The 20,105-nt window shown below is 47.3% G+C and overlaps 1 protein-coding gene across 1 annotated transcript in view; it reads right to left on the bottom strand.

The window, feature by feature from the left end:
- LOC132401518 (chromogranin-A-like) overlaps positions 1-9,622 on the bottom strand; it is a 36,440-nt gene extending 26,818 nt beyond the window's left edge. The window contains exons 1-4 of the mRNA XM_059983544.1: positions 9,157-9,622; positions 5,425-5,471; positions 1,741-1,831; positions 1,144-1,212 (exon numbers count right to left, since the gene is read on the bottom strand). Coding sequence (XP_059839527.1) covers positions 1,144-1,212; positions 1,741-1,831; positions 5,425-5,471; positions 9,157-9,622 — 673 coding nt within the window. The remainder of the gene's footprint in view (positions 1-1,143; positions 1,213-1,740; positions 1,832-5,424; positions 5,472-9,156) is intronic.
- Positions 9,623-20,105: the final 10,483 nt, after the last annotated feature.

Below are 20,105 nucleotides of genomic sequence, written 5' to 3'. Positions count from 1 at the left end.
ATCTCCTGGTGGATAACTGACAAACAGTAAGCTATATTTCACTGGCAGTTTGAAGAGACTTGGTATGTCATTAAGGACTCTCACAAATTGCTACAGATGTACCGTGAAGAGCATTTTAACTGGCAGCATCACCGTCTGGTACAGCGGGGCCACTGAACAGGACCAGAAAATGCTGCAGAGAGTGTGAACTCAGCCAGCTCCATCGTGGGCACTGGCCTCCCCAGCACCCAGGACATCTTCAAAAAAGCAGCATCTGTCATTCAGGGCCCCACCAGCCAGGACCTGCCCTCTTCTCATTGCTACCATCAGGGAGGAGGTACAGGAGCCTGAAGACACACACTCAACGATTCAGGAACAGCTTCTTCCCCTCTGCCATCAGGGAGAAGGTACAGGAGCCTGAAGACACACACTCGACGATTCAGGAACAGTTTCTTCCCCTCTGCCATCCAATTTCTCAACAGTCCATGAACACTACCTCACTAAGTTTCTCTCTTTCTTTTTGCACTACTAATATCATTTAATTTTTAATATAAATTTCTTACTATCATTTGTAATTTTTAAAATTATGCATTGCATTATACTGCTGTCACATAACATAACATAATATAATTTCATGGCATATGCCAGCGTTGTTAAACCTGACTCTGGTCCTCAGCTGCTTCTCAGTAGAAATCAAACTTGACTTTCCATACCGGGGAATTCATTGAGAGAAAAGAGAAGATAGGGAGAGAGGGAGAGGGAGGGGAGAAGGAGGGGGAGAGTGAGAGAGAGGGAGGGGAGAGAGAAGGAGAGAGGGAGGGAGGGAAAGAAAGGGGGAGAGGACAGAGAGACAGAGGGAGAGATGATAGAGAATTAGTGAGAGGGGATAGAAAGAGAAGATAGTGAGAAGAAAAAGAGATTGAGAGGATGGGGAAGGGGAGAGACGTAGTTGGGTTGATAGATAAAATGAGGGGGAAAGAAAATGGATATAAATAAATAGTGAGTGAAGAAAGATAGAAAGAGACAGAACAAGAGTGTGAGATAGACCCAAAAGAGAAAATGAGAGAGACAGAGAGGGGGAAACGGGTGAGAAAGCTACAATTGTTTCCAGGTGGATGTTTACACTCAAACGACAGCCACAGCAGCTTGACGCGATCACTGTACCATGATGTGTGAGCTCCTCCAGTTCCCTCAGAAGATTCTGATGATGCACCATAGCCAGAACGGTCTCATCTAGCAGGAGGGATAAATATTGCAGTTAGCACTGTGACCATCAATGTAAAGGAATGAAAAGGATCAGGCAGATTATGAAAATATAGTCGAAAGTTATGCACAGAGACAAAGAGACACAGTGTGTGAGACAGAGAGTGGCAGACAGAGAGACAGAGACTTAGAGAGCAAGAGAGGCAGAAAGAGAGAGACAAAGAGAGTGAGAGAGACAGACAGAGAGAGTGAGAGAGACAGACAGAGAGACAGAGACAGAGAGAGTGAGAGAGAGAGACAGACAGAGAGAGTGAGAGAGACAGACAGAGAGAGTGAGAGAGAGAGACAGAGAGAGAGTGAGTGAGAGAGAGAGAGAGAGAGAGAGAGAGAGACAGAGAGAGTGAGAGAGAAAGACAGACAGAGAGGGAGAGAGACAGAGAGAGTGAGAGAGACAGACAGAGAATGAGACAGACATGAAGTTGCACAGCTGGAAGCAAACAGACAGTCAGGGGCAGAGAACGGGCAGAGGGAAGTATCGGAGGAACGGGGCTGACTGACCTTCTTTGAGAATCTTGCTGCATTCGTCACTGAGAGGTAATGAGGGTTTGGAGAGAGTATCTGAAATCACCTCAACAATACACCTGGTAACCTGCAGGGGGAGACAACGGTACACACGGATGCTAAATTACAGGTGGTTCAGCCTCCGAAAGACTGACTGCCCCTTATCCAGTCCTTTTAAATCTGTTCATGTTTACTGGATATCACAAACAAAATCGGCATGATAGTTCCCATCCTTCACTACCCCTGAACTGCCATCGACGATGGAAAGTAACAACCTTATCAGACGAACTTGCTGGAGGACTCAAGGGGTCAGGCAGCACCCGTGGTGGGAAATGGACAGTCAGCCTGATAGCATGAACTTCAATTTCCCAGATTAAGAAAAACTTCCTTTCCCTCCCCCTCTTCTTTTGTCCCCTACTCTGGCCCCTTACTCTTTCCCGCCTGCCTATCACCTCCCCCGGTGCTCCGCTTCCTTCCCCTTCTCCTGGACTGTTTGACTTGTGGTTTGAAGTTTTCTCTTTGGTGTTTTTCACTTGTCTATTTGTGCCATATGCTCATTGGGGGGTTTGATATTTTTCTTTGAACGGGTTCCATGGTTTTCCTTTTTTTGTGACTGTCCGTGGGAAGACAAATCACAGGGTTGTGTACTGCATACAGACTTCAATAGTAAACATACTTCGAATCTTTAGTCCACTCTCATCTCCTGTCAGATTCCTTCCTCTCCGGCCCTTAACCTTTCAGCTTGGCTTCAGCTATCACCTTCTGGCTATTGTCCTTCCCCTCCCTCCACCTTTTTATTCTGGTGTCTTACCCCCTTCCTTCTCAGTCCTTATGAAGGAACTCAGCCCAAAATGTCCATGGATGTTGCCTGACCTGCTGAGTTCCTCCAGCATTTTGTGTGTGTTACTCTGTCCATAGACACTGTCCGACCTGCTGAGTTCCTCCAGAATTTTGTGTGTGTTACTCTGACCATAGACACTGTCTGAGCTGCTGAGTTCCTCCAGCATTTTGTGTGTGTTACTCTGTCCATAGACACTGTCTGACCTGCTGAGTTCCTCCAGAATTTTGCGTGTGTTACTCTGACTATAGACACTGTCTGACCTGCTGAGTTCCTCCAGCATTTTGTGTGTGTTACTCTGTCCGTAGACTCTGTCTGACCTGCTGAGTTCCTCCAGCATTTTGTGTGTGTTACTCTGTCCATAGACACTGTCTGACCTGCTGAGTTCCTCCAGCATTTTGTGTGAGTTACTCTGTCCATAGACACTGCGGGACCTGCTGAGTTCCTCCAGCATTTTGTGTGTGTTACTCTGACCATAGACACTGTCTGACCTACTGAGTTCCTCCAACATTGTGTGTGTGTTACTCTGTCCATAGACACTGTCTGACCTGCTGAGTTCCTCCAGCATTTTGTGTGTGTTACTCTGTCCGTAGACTCTGTCTGACCTGCTGAGTTCCTCCAGCATTTTGTGTGTGTTACTCTGTCCATAGACACTGTCTGACCTGCTGAGTTCCTCCAGAATTTTGCGTGTTACTCTGACTATAGACACTGTCTGACCTGCTGAGTTCCTCCAGCATTTTGTGTGTGTTACTCTGTCCGTAGACTCTGTCTGACCTGCTGAGTTCCTCCAGCATTTTGTGTGTGTTACTCTGTCCATAGACACTGTCTGACCTGCTGAGTTCCTCCAGCATTTTGTGTGAGTTACTCTGTCCATAGACACTGCGGGACCTGCTGAGTTCCTCCAGCATTTTGTGTGTGTTACTCTGACCATAGACACTGTCTGACCTACTGAGTTCCTCCAACATTGTGTGTGTGTTACTCTGTCCATAGACACTGTCTGACCTGCTGAGTTCCTCCAGCATTTTGTGTGTGTTACTCTGTCCATAGACACTGTCTGACCTGCTGAGTTCCTCCAGCATTTTGTGTGTGTTACTCTGTCCATAGACACTGTCCGACCTGCTGAGTTCCTCCAGCATTTTGTGTGTGTTACTCTGTCCATAGACACTGTCTGACCTGCTGAGTTCCTCCAGCATTTTGTGTGTGTGACTCTGACCATGAACACTGTCTGACCTGCTGAGTTCCTCCAGCATTTTGTGTGTGTTACTCTGCCCATAGACACTGTCTGACCTGCTGAGTTCCTCCAGCATTTTGTGTGTGTTACTCTGACTGTAGACACTGTCTGACCTGCTGAGTTCCTCCAGCATTTTGTGTGTGTTACTCTGTCCATAGACACTGTCTGACCTGCTGAGTTCCTCCAGCATTTTGTGTGTGTTACTCTGTCCATAGACACTGTCTGACCTGCTGAGTTCCTCCAGCATTTTGTGAGTGTTACTCTGACCATAGACACTGTCTGACCTGCTGAGTTCCTCCAGCATTTTGTGTGTGTGGCTCTGGATTTCCAGCACTTGCAGAATCTTTTGTGTTTATGAATCAACTTTTCTGGTTATTTCTGCAGAGTCTTCAGTCTCCAAATCACACTGTGTCTGGAGTTACATATAGTGTATAACAGGTCAGGGTAAATGATTTTGCCCAGGTGTGTGTACAGGATGGACACCATTACTAACAGTTTAAACTCAAATATTTTAAAATGTTAAGGTGAGATCTGTTCTCATTTGCACAAGCCCATAGGACATCGGCGCAGAATGAGGTAATTTGGCCTGTCACCTGCTCTACCAAACAATCTTGGACAACTAATATTTTAGAACATAATGCTTCCTCAGAAATTCGGTTTGTTGATGAGAGACCGTTTGAAGCTGAACAGAAATATAACTTCAATTTGGAGAAACAAGAAATTAACTTTTATTGAGTATATCGCATTTAATTGCATAGCTTTGCAGAAGTTCAACTCAGCTAAAAATGTTTTGTTGATGATTTTCATTTGTACTCAGTGTCAGAGGCTTCTCACTTAAGTGTCCAACAATAATCAGCCAGTATTGATGGATTCCAGTTTCCCTGATACCGTTTCTCCATGACCGCAATGTCCTGGTGAAACCCTTCACCGTGTTCGTCACTGACAGTGCCAGGATTTGCAGGGAAGAAGTCTAAATGGGAATGCAGAAAATGAATCTGCAGTGACACGTTACACTTCATGGTTTCAGCTTGTATTGTGGGCAACATCTCAACTGACTTGAATTGTGAATCGAAATAACGAATAAAGATGATTTTTAGAAAATGATACATAATAGGGGAATTTCACATAGTTTGGAGCTCTGCAATTGCCAAGACAATCTTCAACAACACCCTTGAATGCCTTCCATATGATTTTCTCTGGTCCCACTAGAAGTTCTTCTAATTACCTGTCATTGATGACCTGTTTGATTTGTGGGCCAACAAAACTCCCTTCCTTAATCTTGGCATCAGTTATTCTGACTTGAATTACGAATTGAAAAAACAAATATAGGCAATCCAAAAAAATCATTCATGACTGGGAAATTTCACGGTGATTTTCGTTATCAGCAGCCCAAAATCCATAAGATAAACCCAACAGTATTCAGGAAGCAAAATCCTTGTTGTCCATTTTTTAAAAATCTCGTTCTCCTGTAAACTCCCAAACCCCTTTGTGTTTCAGTGAATCAGCCTTTCCCGTTACCGGGTAACAGATTAGCCTGTCGGTGCAGAGACCTATCACGTAGCTGTAAAAGGCAGCAGACATTCGAACAAAGCCAAGGCAGGGACCGATTTACCTTATCATCGTCCTTCAGGATCTTGGATGACAGGGGTCGACAGGCCACTGCAAGAGAGAAACAGTCGGTGTACAGTGACAGGCAGGGCAGTCCATGTTAACACAACCCCAGCCTCCATCCCACACCTCCCCCACCCCCAGGCCCCCAGACTCTTCGGAGCTGGACGACACTCAGTGCAGCAGGTTAGGTCACACTTGGAGTATCAGTTTTAGTCACCTCATGATAGGAAGGATGTAGAAGGCTTTCTGCGGGGGTGATCTGTTAGCTTTTTTGTGCAGTGGGGGGGGGCAGGGGTCTGAGAGTTTTTCTTTCTTTTTCCTTTTCATGTGGGGAGGGAGGGTTGATGTCTTTTCTTTCAATGACCCCTGTGGTTTCTCTGGAGAAGGTGAACATCACAGCTGCGCTGTTCCGGCACGCTTCGACAGTAAAGTGAACCTTCGGGGAGGGCGCAGAGGAGATTTACAGGCATTAGGTGCTCGGGCTTTTTCCTTAGGGTGAAGGGGGATGAGAGACGACTTGATAGAGGTGTTCAGAATCCTCAGCAGTACTATGTGATATATAATAATGGAAAGAAACATGAACTACTACATATAGATAAAATAGTTACATTAAATAAGTAGTGCAAAAACAGAAATAAAAAGTAGTGAGGCAGTGTTCACGGGTTCAATGTCCATTCAGAAATCAGATGGCAGAGGGGAAGAAGCTGTTGCTCAATCACTGAGTGTGGGTCTTCAGGCTCCTCCACCTCCTCCCTGTCAGTAGCAGTGAGAAGAGGACATGTCCTGGGCGACGGGGGTCCTTAATGAGGGATGCCACCTTTTTCAGGCGTCACTCCTTGAAGACGTCCTGGATACTATGCCCATAATGGAGCTGACTGAGTTTACAAATCGTAGCAGCTTACTCGATCCCGTGCAGTAGCCACTGCCCCCGCCCCCGCCCCCACCCCCATATGCAGCCTGCTAGAATGCTCTCCATGGTACATCTGTAGCAATTTGAGAGTATATATGGATTTCAGCAAGGCATTTGATAAGGTACCCCATGCAAGGCTTATTGAGAAAGTAAGGAGGCATGGGATCCAAGGGGACATTGCTTTGTGGATCCAGAACTGGCTTGCCCACAGAAGGCAATGAGTGGTTGTAGACGGGTCATATTCTGCATGGAGGCTGGTGACCAGTGGTGTGCCTCAGGGATCTGTTCTGGGACCCCTACTCTTTGTGATTTTTATAAATGACCTGGATGAGGAAGTGGAGGGATGGTTTAGTAAATTTGCTGATGACACAAAGGTTGGGGATGTTGTGGATAGTCTGGAGGGTTGTCAGAGGTTACAGCGGGACATGGATATGATGCAAAACTAGGCTGAGAAGTGGCAGATGTAGCTCAACCCAAATAAGTGTCAGGAGGTTCATTTTGGTAGGTCAAATATAATGGCAGAATATAGTATTAATGGTAAGACTCTTGGCAGTGTGGAGGACCAGAGGGTCCGAGTCCATGGGACACTCAAAGCTGCTGTGCAGGTTGACTCTGTGGTTAAGAAGGTGTACGGTGTATTGGCCTTCATCAATTGTGGAATTGAATTAAGGAGCTGAGAGGTAATGTTACAGCTATATAGGACCCTGGTCAGACCCCACTTGGAGTACTGTGCTCAGTTCTGGTCACCTCACTACAGGAAGGATGTGGAAACTATAGAAAGGGTGCGGAGGAAATTTACAAGGATGTTGCCTGGATGGGGGAGCATGCCTTATGAGAATAGGTCGAGTGAATTTGGCCTTTTTTCCTGGGAGCGACAGAGGATGAGAGGTGACTTGATAGAGGTGTACAAGATGATGAGAGGCATTGATCGTGTGGATAGTCAGAGGCTTTTTCCCCAGGGCTGAAATGGCTAATATGAGAAGGCACAGTACTTGGAAGCAGGTACAGAGGAGATGTCAGGGGTAAGTTTTTTTTACTCAGAGAGTGGTGAGTGCGTGGAATGGGCTGCCGGCAACGGTGGTGGAGGTGGATACGATAGGGTCTTTTAAGAGACTCCTGGACAGGTACATGGAGCTTTGAAAAATAGAGGGCTATGGGTAACCCTAGGTAATTTCTAAGGTAAGTACATGTTCGGCACAGCATTGTGGGCCGAAGGGCCTGTATTGTGCTGTAGGTTCTCTACGTTCCTCTATAATTCTGTACAAGATTACGAGAGGTACGGATCGAGTGGACAGCCAGTGACTTCATCTCAGGGTGGAAATGGCTAACCCAGAGAGCATCATTTTAAGATGAGTAGAGGGAAGTTTAGATCAGGTGTCGGAGGCTCTTGCATTTTATTAGTCTCCAGCATCGCACCTTCTCTGTAACTGCAGTAGTTCTGAATTCAGTTCCCTTTTGTTCAGCCGCAATGCTTTTATGTATGGAATGGTCTGTTAGGATGGCACACAGACAGAAAGCTTTTTACTGCATCACAACACCCAGAGTGTAGTGAAGGTGAGGGAGGTGGAGGATGTGAGGGGTAAGTTTCACTCAGAGAGTAGTGGATGCCTGGAATATGCAGCCTGGTACGGTTTTGAGGCAGATCGATTAGGGACATTTAAGAGACTCTTAGATAGGCAGATGGATGATAGAAAAATGCAGAGCTATATTGGGTGGCGGAGTGGAGGGTTCCTTCCCTCTGCTCGACTACGGGACACCCTCGGACAAGGTGTCACATCTGCTTAGACCCCCCCACCCCCAGAATCAGGGTCACGTGAAGCCACGGGAGCAGGTGGTGGATGGTTGTTCGAACAGCCGATGCACATCACAGGTCCTGGTGATACAATCACGGACTCCAGGCAGGCAATCTCTGAAGAGTATTGATAATGGCTGGGGTCACCCGTCTTGTAAAGACACTGCCCCGAAGAAGGTAATACAGAAAAATTTGCCAAAAACAATCATGGTCAAAGACCATGTTCGGCCATATCAATACAACATGGCACAGAATGATGTTGATAATATTTTTTTAGTTTGCCAGCTAAAACATTTGAAGACTTCTACAGATGTACCATGGAGATGATTCTGACTGGCCGCATCGCCGCCTGGTGTGGTGGGGGGCACCAACCTCCTTAGTATCCAGGGCATCTTCAAGGAGCGGTGCCTTAGGAAGGAGCCCCAGTGCCCAGGACATACCCTCTTGACACGGTTACCATCAGGAAAAAGGTACAGAAGCCTGAAGGCACACACTCAGCTTCTTCCCCTCTGCCATCTGATCTCTGAAGCACATGAACACTACCTCACTACCTGTTTATTTCTATTTTTTGAATGACTATTGAAGAGACATTTACATACTTAATGTAACAGTTTAGTTGTCCATTTTAATTTACCACGTATTTCATTGTGCACAGATTTCTCCACATGCTGGTGATATTCTGATCCTGACAATTCAGTCTAGCAAATTCAGCAGGACCATGTTTCTGCTGAGACAAGGGACAATGAGAAACTTGTTCCCACAAGGCGAGTTTGGTCAAAGTCCAAAATAAATTTTATTATCAAAGTACATCTATGTCACCACCTACAACTGTCATAAGGAGGGTGTTGGGAACAGACCCAGATGCAAGACACAGACACTGAAGTACTAGGGGGAGGACTAGGTGTCAAGAAAGCAAGGGAAGTGGGGAAGAAATGACGGTGGACAAGACACAGGCCCTGGACAAGACTAGGAGACAGGGCATGGGCTAGGACTAGAATAGGAAAGTGGGACCTGGAGGAGGAACTAGGAACCTGGACAAGGACTCCGAGCCCGAGAGTAGACAGGGATCTGGAATGTGGGTCTTGACTCGGGCTCGGGCTTGGACTCTGGATCCAGGCGAGGACTGGACGTGGCAAGGCAACAGGACCGGACGTAGGGGCAGGACGCGGGACTCCTGGGCTGGATGAGGACATGAAGCTCGGACTTGGTCCGGGTCGAGGGACAGGCAGGGGCGCGGGGCCCGGGTCGAGGGACAGGCAGGGGCGCGGGGCCCGGGTCGAGGGACAGGCAGGGGCGCGGGGCCCGGGTCGAGGGACAGGCAGGGGCGCGGGGCCCGGGTCGAGGGACAGGCAGGGGCGCGGGGCCCGGGTCGAGGGACAGGCAGGGGCGCGGGGCCCGGGTCGAGGGACAGGCAGGGGCGCGGGGCCCGGGTCGAGGGACAGGCAGGGGCGCGGGGCCCGGGTCGAGGGAGAGCAAAGCAGAAGCAGGGAAAGGCATAGCTGGACACAGACACTAGCCCTGGACGAGACCAGGACTCAGGGCTTAGGCTACGACTTGGACACAGACACAGACTGGAACCTCCTCAGAGCCTTGGACACGAGCACAGGAACAACAGAACACAGAGTCAGGACCCCTCCTTGGGGACAGGACATAGGGCCAGGACTCATACACAAGACAAAGGAGCAGAAGTAGGCCATTCAGCCCATTGAGTCTGCTCCACCACTCCACCATGAGCTAAACTATTCTCCCATCTAGTTCCAATTTCCAGCTTTTTCCCCATATCCCTTGATACCCTGACTAATTAGATACCTATCCTTTCCTCCTTAAACACCCTCAATAATTGAGCCTCCATAGCTGTATGTGGCAACAAAGTCCATAAATCCACAACCCTCTGGCTAAAAGAATTTCTTACATGGAACACTAAACACAGAGACAGTTCCAAGTTCAACAAGAAACAGTTGCTTTCCTTGGCATGGCGAGGCTCCAGTCTCACTCCAGCAGCTGAACTTGACAACAATACAGGTGAGGGGACAGTCCAGCCACAGGGTGACAGCAAAGGCAGCCTGACTTACCCCACAGAGGCAAGGACAGAACACTGACCAGACCAACCCACACCTACACACAAACCCAGGGCCACTGTATATTCCCGGCTCCAAGACGAGCATCAGGTGCCTGTGATTAAGCCCAAATGAAACCAGGGACAGCCGGAAGACCCGGAGTCTGGAGTCCATGGACCGGACCATGAACCGGAACGCAGATTTCACAGACCAGACCATGACAACAACCCTGAGATTCATTTTCCTGCAGGCACACGCAGCAAATCTATAGAATAATGACTATAACAGGATCAGCGTGCAACGAACTGTGCAAATGCAAATATAAGTAAACAGCAATAAATAATAAGAAGATGAGATAACGAGATAAAGAGTCCTTAAAGTGAGATCATTGGTTGTGGGAACATCTCAATAGTAGTTATTCCCTTTTACTTCCTTTTCTTCAAGATCCTGATGGTTGAGGGGTAGTAACTATTCTTGAACCTAATGGTGTGAGTCCTGAGGTGCTTGTAACTTCTACCTGATGGCAGCAGAGACCGCGGCCTGGGTGGTGAGGATCTCTGATGATGGATGCTGCTTTCCTGTGACAGTGTTTCATGTGGAGTTTGGGGCAGTAGTCACAGAGGGTTCAAGAAGGGTTTGGGTAAACACACAGGGGAAAGAGCCAACAGAGGGGAAAGTGAAGGGAGCATATGGAAAGAGATGGCAAGATTTCAGTCTGAAGCAGAAACACTGGCATTGAGAAGGACCAAATGTCCCCTATACAGTGGTGTACAATCTGAGTTAACATTCATAAACTTTTAACATTAATGAATGCAAAATTATAATTTGTGTTGATCTGCTGACTTTAGTATTAGATTTCAAAAGTATTGTTTAATATAAAAGATAAGGATATACATCCCAGAACATTTTTATCTTATTGTATTGCAACTACCTGCCCATTACTCCGCTTGTGTTTAGGGCAGTATTGAACGTCCTCCGTCTCTGGGGGTGTTCAGGGGGCTTCCTTCATCGTGTCAGTAGCTTGCTCTCAGTTTTCACTGCTGTCAGTCATGCAAGTCCCGGGTGGAGACTCAGGAATACCATCACACCGTGGTGCAAAAGGATTCTTCATTCCAGTTTCCATTACAATTTTGCTTTATCAGTCAAGGTTGTTGTTAACCCAGAGTTGAACCCCCGAACCTGGAGGACTGGTGGTCTACTCTTAGTCTGGCCTCTAACCTTTGACATTTTGACATGGGTGACCCTACCAGGAGCCAAAGGACAAGGCCCTGACTCCAGCCAACACGGCTCTCCGGGTCATCGAGGCACGCAAGCCTCCGAACCCACAACAAGGTTGTGGTCCTCATGGAGGGTCTTATTGCATAGCTTTGTAAAAAAAGATTTTCCAGTTGGAGACAATTTATATTGGTACTGATATTGGTTTATTGTGTTGGCGCGTGGCCTAGTGGGCAAGGCATCAGACTAGTAACCTGAAGGTCACTGGTTTGAGCCTCACCTGAGGCATTGTGTTTGTGTCCTTGAGCAAGGCACTTAACAACATGTTGCTCTGCAACGTCACCGGTGCCAAGCTGCATGGGTCCTAGTGCCCTTCCCTTGGACAACATCGGTGGTGTGGAGAGGGGAAGGCCTGCAGCGTGGGCAACTGCTGGTCTCCCATACAACCCTGCACAGGCCTGCGCCCTGGAAACCTTCCAAGGTGCAAATCCATGGTCTATCGAGACAAAACGGATGCCTATTGCTTTATCATTGTCATATGTACCAAGATACAGTGAAACTCTTGTCTTGCATACTCTTCATACACAGGACATTGATTTAGAATTAGAATACGGTCAAAATGATAACAATGCAGGATAGAGTGCAAACCTCACAAGTCCTGGTTATGTGACCACTGACGCCAGGCAGACAATCTCTGAAGAGTATTGATAATGACTGAAGCCACCCGTCTTGTAAAGACACTGCCCAGAAGAAGGCAACAGCAAACCACTTCTGTAGAAAAATTTGCCAAGATCATGATCACCCACGCCATACAACATGGCACAATGATGATGTCATACAACATGGCAGGTGCAGATAATGATGACCAAGATACAGTGAAAAACATGTCTTGTGTACTGTTCCTACAAATAAGCCAATTGCATGGAGAATTGAGTTAAAACAATGACTGTTGCTGTGTAACAGCTAGAGAAAGTGCAGTGCAGGTCAACAATAAAGTGCAAGAGCATAACGTGGCAGATTGTGTGGCCAAAAGTCCACCTTTCCAGAGACAGTGGGGTAGCAGCTGTCCTTCGGCCAGGTGGGAGCTGCTTTCAGGATGTTCCCTATGGGTGAAGGGAGAAGAGGGAATGTCCGGGGAGGCGGAGGTCTTATCAGGCTGGCTGCTTTACTGAGGCTGCTAGACAGAGTGGACGAAGGGAGACTGGCTCCTCTCACGTGCTGAGCTGTGTTCACAACTTTAGAAACAGAGATATAGAAACCTACGGCACAATACAGGCCCTTCAGCCCACAATGCTGTGCAAAACATGTACTTACTTTAGAAATTACCTAGGGTTACTCATAACCCTCTATTTTTCTAAGCTCCACGAACCTATCCTAGAGCCTGTCACATCCGCCTCCACCACCATTGCCGGCAGCCCATTCCACGCACTCACCACTCTCTGTGTGAAAAACTTACCCCTGACATCTCCTCTGTACCTATTTCCAAGCACCTTAAAATTGTGCCTACTCGTATTAGCCACTTCAGCCCTGGGAAAAAGCCTCTGATTATCCACACGATCAATGCCTCTCATCATCTTATACACCTCTATCAAGTCTGTCACTCCAAGGAGAAAAGGCCAAGTTCACTCAACCTATTCTTATAAGGTATGCTCCCCAATCCAGGCAACATCCTTGTAAATCTCCTCTGCACCCTTTTTATGGTTTCTACATCCTTCCTGTAGTGAGGTGACGAGAACTGAGCACAGTACTCCAAGTGGGGTCTGACCAGGGTCCTATAAAGCTGCAACATTACCTCCCGGCTCTTAAACTCAATCCCACAATTGATGAAGGCCAACGCAGCATATGCCTTCTTAACCACAGAATCAACCTGCACAGCAGCTTTGAGTGTCCTGTGGACTCAGACCCCAAGATCCCTCTGATCCTCCACACTGCCTAGAGTCTTACCATTAATACTATATTCTGCCATCATATTTGACCTACCAAAATGAACCACCTCACACTTCTCTGGGTTGAACTCCATCTGCCACTTCTCAGCCCAGTTCTACATCCTATCGATGTCCCGCTGTAACCTCTGACAACCCTCCACACTATCCACAACACCCCCAACCTTTGTGTCATCAGCAAATTTACTAACCCATCCCTTCATTTCCTCATCCAGGTCATTTATAAAAATCACAAAGAGAAGGGATCCCAGAACAGATCCCTGAGGCACACCACTGGTGACCGACCTCCATGCAGAACATGACCCATCTACAACCACTCTTTGACTTCTGTGGGCAAGCCAGTTCTGGATCCACAAAGTAAAGTCCCCTTGGATCCCATGCCTCCTTACTTTCTCAATAAACCTTGCATGGGGTACCTCATCAAATTCCTTGCTGAAATCCATATACACTACATCTACTGCTCTACCTTCATCAATGTGTTTAGTCACATTCTCAAAAAATTCAATCAGGCTCGTAAGGTACAACCTGCCCTTGACAAAGCCACACTGACTATTCCTAATCATATCCCTCTCCAAATGTTCATAAATCCTGCCTCTCAGGATCTTCTCCATCAACTTACTAACCACTGAAGTAAGACTACTGGTCTATAATTTCCTGGGCTAATTTTATTCCCTTTCTTGAAAGGGAACAACATCTGCAACCCTTTGATCCTGTGGAACCTCTCCTGTCCCCAGTAATAATACAAAGATCATCTCCAGAGGCTCAGTAATCTCCCCCCTCACCTCCCACAGTAGCCTGGGGTACACTTTGACTGGTCCCAGTGACTTATCCAATTTGATGCTTTCCAAAAGCTCCAGCACATCCTCTTTCTTAATGTTTACATGCTCAAGCTTTACAATCTGCTATAAGTCATCCCTACATTTGCCAAGATTATTTTCCGTAGTGAATACTGAAGCACAGTATTCATTAAGTATCTCTGCTATCTCCTCCAGTTCCATACACACTTTTCCACTGTCACACTTGATTGATCCTATTCTCTCACGTTTTATCCTCTTGCTCTTCACATACTTGTACAATGCCTTGGGGTTTTCCTTAATCCTGTCCACCAAGGCCTTCTCATGGCCCCTTCTGGCTCCCAATTTCATTCTTAAGCTCCTTCCTGCTAGCCTTATAATCTTTTAGATCTCTATCATTACATAGTTTTTTTGAACCTTTCATAAGCTTTGCTTCTTGACTAGATTTACAACAGCCTTTGTACACCACAGTTCCTGTACCCTACCATCCTTTCCCTGTCTCATTGGAACGTACCTGTGCAGAACGCCACACAAATATCCCCTGAGCATTTGCCACATTTCTTCCCTACATTTCCCTGAGAACATCTGTTTCCAATTCATGCTTCTAAGTTCCTACCTGATAGATTCATATTTCCCCTTACTCCAATTAAACGCTTTCTTATCTTGCCTGTTCCTATCCCTCTCCAATGTTATGGTAAAGGAGATACAGTTATGATCTCTATCTCCAAAAATGCTGAGAGATCTGACACCTGACCAGGTTCCCAATACCAGATCAAGTACAGCATTTCCTGTAGTTGGCTTATCTACATATTGTGTCAGGAAACCTTCTTGAACACACCTAATAAACCCCACCCAATCTAAACCCCTTGCTCTAGGGAGATGCCATTCAATATTGGGGAATTTAAAATCTCCCACCACAACAACCCTGTTATTATTACACCTTTCCAGAATCTGTCTCCTTATCTGCCCTTCAATGTCCCTGTTACTATTGGGTGGTCTATAAAAAACACCCAGTAGAGTTATTGACCCTTTCCTGTTCCTAACTTCCACCCACAGAGACTCGGTAGACAATCCCGCCGTTACTTCCCCCTTTTCTGCAGCCATGACACTATCTCTGATCAACAGTGCCACGTCCCCACCTCTTTTGCCTCCCTCCCTGTCCTTTCTGAAACCTCTAAAGCCTGGCACTCTAAGTAGCCATTCCCGCCCCTGCACCATCCAAGTCTCTGTAATGGCCACATCATAGATCCACACTCTAAGCTCATTCGCTTTGTTCATGATGCTTCTTGCATGAGAATAGACACATCTCAAACCATCGGTCTGAGTGCGTCCCTTCTCTATCACCTGCCTATCCTCCCTCTCGCACTGTCTAGAAGCTTTCCTAATTTGTGAGCCAACCACTCCTTCCTCTATCTCTTCAGTTTGGTTCCCTCCCTCCAGAAATTCTCGTTTAAACTCTCCCCAACAGCCTTAGCAAACCTCTCCACTGGGATTCAAGTGCAACCCGTCCTTTTTGTACGGGTCACACCTGCCCCAAAAGAGGTCCCAATGATCCAGAAATCTGAATCCTCACCCCATGCTCCAATCCCTCAGCCACACATTTATCCTCCACTTCACTCTGTTCCTATACTCACTGTCACGTGACACAGGCAAAAATCCTGAGATTACTAACCGAGGTCCTGCTTCTCAACTTCTTTCCTAACTCCCTGTAGTCTGTTTTCAGGATGTCCTCCCTTTTCCTGCCTAAGTCATTGGTACCAATATGTACCATGACCTCTGGCTGTTCTCCCTCCCACTTCAGGATATCTTGGACGTGATCAGAAACATCCCGGACCCTGACACCTGGGAGGCAAACTACCATCTGCATTCCTTTCCTGAGCCCACAGAATCGCATGTCTGACCCCCTAACTATAGGGTCCCCTATCACCACTGCCTTCCTCTTCCCTTCCCTACCCTTCTGAGCCACAGGGCCAGACTCTGTGCCAGAGACACGGCCACTGTTGCTTCCCCCAGGTAGGCCATCCACCCCTCCCCCCCCACACACCGGCAGTACTCAAACAGGAGTACTTATCGTAAAGGGGGAGAGCCACAGTGGTACTCTCTAGTATCTGAATCTTGCCCTTCCTTCTCCTGACTGTTACCTACTTATCTGTCTCGAGGCCCCGGTGTGACTACCTGCCTGTAGCTCCTCTCTATCACCTCCTCACTCTCCCTGACCAGATGAAGGTGATCGAGCCGCATCTCCAGTTCCCTAACCTGGTCCCTAAGGAGCTGCAGCTCGACGCACTGGTGCAGATGTGGCTGTCTGGGAGGCTGGGAGTCTCCTGGACCTCCCACATCTGATATCCAGTACCAGCCTCACAGCACACTTCCTGTTTCTATTCCTCACAGGTAACTTACCTTGTCCTAACCCTTTCTGCACTTTCTTGCAGACATGTGTAGAGCATTTGCCCTACCAACGTGTGGTGAGTCTAGACAGAATGCTTCGGTAAATGCTTCAGAATGTGTATCGGTAAAATCGGTAAGAGTCAATGGGAACTAACTCTAACTTCTTTAGTCTCCTGAGGAAGTTGCTGGGTCGTCACATCAGTGTGATTGGATCAGGACAGGCTATTGGCGATGTCACATCAATGTGATTGGATCAGGACAGGCTGTTGGTGATGTCACATCATTGTGATTGGATCAGGACAGGCTGTTGGCGATGTCACATCAATGTGATTGGATCAGGACAGGCTGTTGGTGATGTCACATCAATGTGATTGGATCAGGACAGGTTGTTGGCGATGTCACATCAATGTGATTGGATCAGGACAGGCTGTTGGTGATGTCACATCAGTGTGATTGGATCAGGACAGGCTGTTGGTGATGTCACATCAATGTGATTGGATCAGGACAGGTTGTTGGCGATGTCACATCAATGTGATTGGATCAGGACAGGCTGTTGGTGATGTCACATCAGTGTGATTGGATCAGGACAGGCTGTTGGTGATGTCACATCAATGTGATTGGATCAGGACAGGTTGTTGGCGATGTCACATCAATGTGATTGGATCAGGACAGGCTGTTGGTGATGTCACATCAGTGTGATTGGATCAGGACAGGCTATTGGCGATGTCACATCAATGTGATTGGATCAGGACAGGCTGTTGGTGATGTCACATCAATGTGATTGGATCAGGACAGGTTGTTGGCGATGTCACATCAATGTGATTGGATCAGGACAGGCTGTTGGTGATGTCACATCAGTGTGATTGGATCAGGACAGGCTGTTGGTGATGTCACATCAATGTGATTGGATCAGGACAGGTTGTTGGCGATGTCACATCAATGTGATTGGATCAGGACAGGCTGTTGGTGATGTCACATCAGTGTGATTGGATCAGGACAGGCTATTGGCGATGTCACATCAGTGTGATTGGATCAGGACAGGCTATTGGCGATGTCACATCAATGTGATTGGATCAGGACAGGCTGTTGGTGATGTCACATCAATGTGATTGGATCAGGACAGGTTGTTGGCGATGTCACATCAATGTGATTGGATCAGGACAGGCTGTTGGTGATGTCACATCAGTGTGATTGGATCAGGACAGGCTATTGGCGATGTCACATCAATGTGATTGGATCAGGACAGGCTGTTGGTGATGTCACATCAATGTGATTGGATCAGGACAGGTTGTTGGCGATGTCACATCAATGTGATTGGATCAGGACAGGCTGTTGGTGATGTCACATCAATGTGATTGGATCAGGACAGGCTATTGGCGATGTCACATCAATGTGATTGGATCAGGACAGGCTGTTGGCGATGTCACATCAATGTGATTGGATCAGGACAGGCTGTTGGTGATGTCACATCAGTGTGATTGGATCAGGACAGGCTGTTGGTGATGTCACATCAATGTGATTGGATCAGGACAGGCTGTTGGCGATGTCACATCAATGTGATTGGATCAGGACAGGCTGTTGGCGATGTTCACGCCGAGGAAGTGCTGATGAAGGGTTGGGAGTGCTGATGAAGGGTCTCTGGCTGAAACAGCCTCTTCATGTCCCTTCATAGATGCTGCCTGACCTGTTGCGTTCCTCCAGCGTTGACCCAGATTTGCAACATCTGCAGAATCTCCAGAGACTAGTGCATGAGTGTGTTTGAAAGTCAGTGCAGACGTGGTGAGTCGACGACTCCCCCTCTGTCCCCTATGACTCTAGCCCTCACTTAGTCCTTGAAGCAGAACCAGGTTTAATATCACCGGCATATGTTGTGAAAAATGTTAACTTTGTGGCAGCTGTACAATGCCATACAAGATAAATATTAAAACAAACTGAATTACAGTGAGTATATACATGTATATTAAATACTTAGATTTAATAAGTTGTGCAAAATCAGAAATAAAAAGTAGTGAGGTAGTGTTCACGGGTTCAATGTCCATTCAGAAATCAGATGGCAGAGGAGAAGAAGCTGTTCCTGAATCATTGAGTGTGTGTCTTCAGGCTCCTCCACCTCCTCCCTGATGATAGTAATGAGAAGAGGGGTCTTCAGGCTCCTGTACCTCCTCCCTGATGGTAGTAATGAGAAGAGGGGTCTTCAGGCTCCTGTACCTCCTCCCTGATGGTAGTAATGAGAAGAGGGGTCTTCAGGCTCCTGTACCTCCTCCCTGATGGTAGTAATGAGAAGAGGGGTCTTCAGACTCCTGTACCTCCTCCCTGATGATAGTAATGAGAAGAGGGGTCTTCAGGCTCCTGTACCTCCTCCCTGATGGTAACAATGAGAAGAGGGGTCTTCAGGCTCCTGTACCTCCTCCCTGATGGCAGTAATGAGAAGAGGGGTCTTCAGGCTCCTGTACCTCCTCCCTGATGGTAACAATGAGAAGAGGGGTCTTCAGGCTCCTGTACCTCCTCCCTGATGGTAACAATGAGAAGAGGGGTCTTCAGGCTCCTGTACCTCCTCCCTGATGGCAGTAATGAGAAGAGGGGTCTTCAGGCTCCTGTACCTCCTCCCTGATGGTAGTAATGAGAAGAGGGGTCTTCAGGCTCCTGTACCTCCTCCCTGATGGTAGTAATGAGAAGAGGGGTCTTCAGGCTCCTGTACCCACTCCCTGATGGTAGCAGTGAGAAGAGGACGTGCCCTGGGTGGAGGCATGTCCTAAACATGTTTCACCTCCACCTTTTGCTTTCTCCCTTCTCATACCAAACCCCTGGTGCACCTCCCACCCCTCCATCAGCCCCTCCTCTTTATGTGCCTGGGCCCTGAGTAACAACATCAAGAAGGATTCCATTGTTCACCTTGAATTGGGGTCGGTCATCCTGCCCCATCTCACCTAGGAACCAGAAACTTCCAAAGCATATCAATGTTAATGGCTGACTGGCAGGAGTGGGAATAAAGGAGCCTTTTCTGCTTGGCTGCTGGTGACTAGTGGTATTCCACAGGGGTCAGTGCTGGCACCGATTATTTTTATTTTATATGTCAATGATTTGGATGATGGAATTGATGGCTTTGTTGCAAAGTTTGCAGATGATATGAAGATAAGTGGAGGGGCAGGTCATTATGAGGAAGCAGAGGGTCAACAGAAGGACTTAGACACATTAGGAGACTGGGCCAAAAATGGTAGATGAAACAGAGTATCGGGAAGTGTATGGTCATGCATCTTGGTGAAGAAATGAAAGGTTTGACTATTTTCTAAATGGAGAGAAATTACCAAAATCTAAGGTGCAAAGGGTCTTGGGAGCCCTTGAGCAGGATTTCTTAAATGTTAATTTTCAGGTTGAGTTGGTGGTGAGGAAGGCAAATGCAATGTTAGCAATCGTTTCAAGACGACTAAAACATAAAAGCCAGAATGTAATGTTGAGTCTTTACAAAACACTGGTGAGGCCTCACTTGGGGTGTTGTGAGCAAGTTTGGGCCCCTCGTCTCAGAAGGATATGCTGAAATTGGACAGGGTTCAGAGGAGGTTCACGAAAACGATTCCAGGATTGA

Source organism: Hypanus sabinus, chromosome 11, assembly GCF_030144855.1.
Source record: "Hypanus sabinus isolate sHypSab1 chromosome 11, sHypSab1.hap1, whole genome shotgun sequence".
Taxonomy (NCBI): domain Eukaryota; kingdom Metazoa; phylum Chordata; class Chondrichthyes; order Myliobatiformes; family Dasyatidae; genus Hypanus; species Hypanus sabinus.
This window is presented reverse-complemented; position numbering and strand designations above follow the sequence as displayed.